The sequence below is a fragment of the Montipora foliosa genome, chromosome 14 (genome assembly GCF_036669935.1).
Source record: "Montipora foliosa isolate CH-2021 chromosome 14, ASM3666993v2, whole genome shotgun sequence".
NCBI lineage: Eukaryota > Metazoa > Cnidaria > Anthozoa > Scleractinia > Acroporidae > Montipora > Montipora foliosa.
In genome coordinates this window covers 19118877-19123876 of record NC_090882.1, presented here as the reverse complement: position 1 = coordinate 19123876, position 5000 = coordinate 19118877, and the positions used below count along the sequence as shown (strand labels likewise).

Here is a 5000-nt window from a genome sequence, read left to right as displayed (position 1 = left end):
AATTGTTGAAAAGACTACAAATTGTACTCACCCCAGGGGGCTCGTGCAATTTTGTTCATGTGATTACCCATACTAATATTAAAAATAATATTTTGCAACCAGACTGTGCATTTGTACAGTACATGATTAAATAGTTATAGAGTCTTGGTCAATAATATTTTGTCCCTGGTCCCTCATTTTGATTTTTGCCACAGCAACCAAGGGCAACCAAGGGAAATACCCAGGATTTTTGTAAGGAGGGAAGAGGTTTTAAAAGTGGTGTGATTAGATTCCAAAAAAAGTATGGTAAATCAAATAAGTAATATTATTGTTATTGTTTGTGAAAAGCACAGAGCAGTTGGTAAAAAAAAAGATTTTGAATGTTTACTAATTCGAAATTAACTGACTTGGTTGCCTGTAGGTGGATAACCACATGGCTCCTCCGGACTTTGCACTCCTTCATCAAACAAGATATCTCATGAACACTTGATGTTCCTGTGTCCCTCTTTAACATTGCAATGTAGTCCTGCTTGGACCTGACTCTCCCTCAACATCCTTGACGATTCAAAAGTCTTCAAATTAAGGGGCTATTGTAACTACACTTATGTGGTAGATGCGAAGGATTAGCCATTATCTCAGCTTTGAAACTGTGGTTGTTATCAACTTTTTTAGAAACTGGTCTTGGTATATAATCAAGCTCTGTGAAGTCCAACAAGAATTTTCACAGCTGTTTATCAAAATAAATAGTAATAATAATATTATTATTATATGCCTAGCTCCATGAACGGGCAAGATGAACCAAATCGCGTGCTGTGATTGGCTACCCAAGCGGGCAAGATGGAGCTATCTTGCCCGCTCGAGATTTCTCTCCTCGTCCCGTAAGATCAAAGATCTCTTTTTGGTGTTTTAAGTCATATAATAAATCCTTTATTGACCAAGCTTGTTTGGTCAAGATGGCTGGATGTTGGCCTCGTTCTTTTTTTGCATGTTTACGGACCTCAACTTCGTCTCGGTCCATAAATACGCACTTGGCCAATACTTAGCCATCTTGACCTCGCGCTTGGTCAATAACTCATATTTATTATGCTTTTGTGACAGTTTAACAGACAAAGCGCATTCCTCCAGCACAAAGTGGCACCATCTTACCTCCCTCAAGCTCTGTTACAGCTTTTTGCTGACATTGAATTCACAGGGCATTCCATGCAATTTGAACAGAAGTTTGGTAAGTGAATTTTCAAGGCTCAGTAGTGACATTTTCCTACTATCTATTATAAAACTTGTAATAATTCAGTTTTTCTTTGAATTGGAGTTTTCAGCAGCTATTTAACAACTCATAGAACAACTCATAGAATAATAATAATAATAATAATAATAATAATAAGGGGGTAGAGGCCTGCAATCAGTCGAACACGAGTATAAGATCACTAAAATCAAATCGCTACTGAAATTGTATCAGAATTCGGACCAGACTGTGGGAGCAGTTAGAGAATTTGAAGAACACGCCATGGCATCAGGTCACCAGTCGCTTGCAAAGGAAGCAGCCAAGTACACTGAAGAACTTAACATCACACTTCAGCTTGATATCCTAAATCCCATGTGTGTTACAACGGAAGGAAAGGTGGTGACTGCAGCTAGATGGGAATCTGCTAAAGAAATCTCAAGAGATGCAGTTCTTGGAGATCGCTAAGGAAAAAAGGTGGCACGGAAAGTTATTCCGTATCAGATGGGACAATGATAGCCTAAGCATAACCAGCTGCTTTGCATGGCTAAAAGGTTGGGCTACATGCCCTACATATACCATCGCGGGCATGTATGAGCTATATGAGCAGTTGTTACCTACGAAGCTCTACACAAAGGAAAAGACGCAAACCTCCACCGACGGTGAAGTCCTATGCAGGTTATGTGGGAAGGTAGCTGAGAGCGTTGCACATGTACTGGCTGGATGTTCCTCCCTGGCACAAACCAAGTACCTATACAGGCATAATGCAGCCTTGAAGATTCTGTTTTTTGAGCTCCTCCGAGAGCATGAGTTGATAGAAGAGGTTCCACCATGGTACTCACCGGCGATGCCAAAACCAGCCTACCAGAACACCACGAGTGAAGCGTTTTGGGATATTCCCATCTATGCAGAGCACAACGAAGTAAGAGCAAATCGGATCGACGCGCGTCTTGTCAGCCACGAGAGGAAAGAAGTTTACACAATTGAAATGAGCTGCCCATGGGTTGAGAGTAGAGCCAAGAAAGATGAGGAAAAGACGCTCAAGTATGGTCCCATGATGTGGGAGCTGAAGCAGAGATACAATGGTTACAGGGTTGAACAGTACAACATAATCATTGACGTATTGGGTGGTTATTCTAAACACCTAGAGAAGTCGGTGAGGAAGCTAATAGGAGCGAGAGCACGGGGTGTACTTGAGCGGATGCAGAAGTCTGTCATCTCAAACACTTTGAACATTGCCAGAACATTTAAGATAAATACTTAGTTAGGGCGATAAGGACACTAGACTTTAGGTTCTCTTTTTTCTTCTGAAATCCAGAAACACAAGGGTTGTCGCAAAACCTGTATTTTAATTATTTTCTACGCAGTTTTTATAGTGGATAAGAGTTTGATATGATTCTAAATAGGCTTTTAGTAGAGATAACCAAATTATGATGGCCTCGTGTAGGTTTATTAGAGATAATGAGAGTATAAATCTGAATAATTTTCTAAATAGGCTTTTAGTAGAGATAATGATATCATCATATTTTTGCGCAGGTTTTACAGAGTATAGAATTTAATAATATTCTGGATTGGCTCTCTAAGTAGAGAGATTCATATCATTATGTATATTAGATTGCACTAGGTTCCGTACCTAATTTTTTTACTTCTAATTGTAGCTTCTCAAGTGGTGTAGGTTACGTTATGCGCCCTATACTACTCATAATGTGGACAGCATTCCAAAGTTTTATACTGCGAGATAATAATTAACAATTATTCACTGAAGTGGAGGTAAATATCCACAACTTTCACCGTCACTGAGGTGAATAATAAAATATAATATATCACACAGGTTGAATAAAAAACGAACCAAAAAAACTTTTTTTTTGTAAAATACAGTGGAGAATTTCAAATCTTGCGCGCCGGCTTCTCTGAGGTGAATAGTACTTCGATAATGACTTCTGAGTTAGCCAATCAGCGCGCGGAGAGCTCTATTCACCAGTGTGACATATACTAATAATTATAATAATAATTATTATTATTCTACTAGTGCACGCTGGATATGAAGTGATAGACAATGCACTGAGTTGTTTATAATCATTTTATATCCAGCAAGCCCAAGTAGAAGAATTGTTTTATTAAAAACTCCAGAATCAACAACTCTTCCATGTATCGTCAACTAAAGCATTGATTTCTGCCTCAGTCAATTCCAGTCCAAAACAGCTTTTGTCTGGCATTTTTTCTCAGAGCTGCAAAAATGTTTTCAGTTTGCTTTTTTGCTGATGCATTCCTTGACCATATTAGGTACAGCAGGTATATGAACTGATAGCCTGTGTCCGGCAAGCCAATGAAAGTATCTGATATCCTTAGTTTAGTTTTTAATAATATCGCTTATGACCTCTCTCGTAGGATAATATTAGGATGTTATCACTTAAATCAGTTGCTATTAATAATTAAATTTAAGGGAGAGAGATATACAATATTATTAAATTCTCAACCTCGGATAATGCAATTCTCGTGCTCTGATTGGTTCACTCAATCTCGGTTATCAGCTCATATACCTTAGTTTGACCTTATATGGTAAATGATTGCACTTAGCGTTGCTAAAGTAAAAACGTTTACGCCAGAAAGCGAAATTTCTTTCGGTATAAAGCAAAAGAAAAACGTTTTTGTGGAAAGTTTGGATCGCTTTCGAAGCTTAGAGATACGCGAAAAGGTAAGAAATGTTTTTGTGATGAGCCTGCGTCTGTCTGACCACGAGGTATTACACAACATCGCATCTTCATCAACTTTTTGCGATTTCGCTAGGATTTTCTCTCTTTTTTCGCTCGTATTTCGTACTTTCAAACTTTTGGAGTTTAAGGAATTTAATAAAACAATTATTCCATTCGCGCTTGTTGGATATGAGACTGGTTATAGCCAACTCGGCGCTACGCGCCTCGTTGGCAATTTACCATCTCATATCCAACGCGCGCTCATGGAATAATAATGATTGTTAATTATGTACCTACTTCAAGTTTACCCTTTTTGGTAGGTTATCGCCATCATATGTATACAGTGCTGCAGTTCATGTGGAAACAAGACAACTACAAAGATACACTCTTTAAACTTGCTGAAGAGGTGTGTTAATTCATAAAATTAACCCTGTAACATTATCTAGTTACTTGTTACTGTCTTTGTAACAGATCATTCTTTTTACCTTGACTAAAGAAACAAAGTGTAGGATTCAGTTTTGACTCTATTTTGGGGTCTTGATTTGATTTGCATTTTCCATTATTTTGTAATTAATTACCATAATTGCATTAATTTATTTCAATCTATTTGTGCACTTTTTATTTATAATTTTTCTCATTTATCACTTGCTGTAGTGAGTTACATGGTAGGCAATAGACCCTATTATTATTCTTTTGTTCATAATTATTCAAAATAGCCCAACTAACCTAGTTTTTGAGACAAAAATTCTAAAGAATTTGTTATCCCGAATGAGGTTAGTTGGGCTATTTTGAATATGAACAAAAGAATAATTTAAAGGCAGCCATTTTTGCATAGGGTCTATGGATTCTTTTACAAAGACAAGTTGTTGCCCCAAGCAAAATTTCAGATTCAGGACCTCGTAATTCAGATGCCATTGTGATAATCACTCAAGCAATCTAAGGAAGACAGTGACAACTGAGGAAAAAAGTTAATGTTTATTTAGGCAGCATGTGCATGATAGGAATGAAGTGGTGTAGCTCAGTTGGTTTGACCACAGCTTTTAGAGCAAGAGGTCCTTAGTAGCTCTGTGAAGCTAAAAAAAAAAATAATAATAAAATAAATAAATAAA

The 5000-nt window shown here is 37.4% G+C and overlaps 1 protein-coding gene across 1 annotated transcript in view; it reads left to right on the top strand.

Annotated features, from left to right (window-relative positions):
• Window positions 1-5000, top strand: part of LOC137985668 (ubiquitin conjugation factor E4 A-like) — a 32770-nt gene that overhangs the window by 19223 nt on the left and 8547 nt on the right. Inside the window, exons 19-20 of the mRNA XM_068833328.1 lie at window positions 1078-1201; window positions 4212-4297. Coding sequence (XP_068689429.1) covers window positions 1078-1201; window positions 4212-4297 — 210 coding nt within the window. The remainder of the gene's footprint in view (window positions 1-1077; window positions 1202-4211; window positions 4298-5000) is intronic.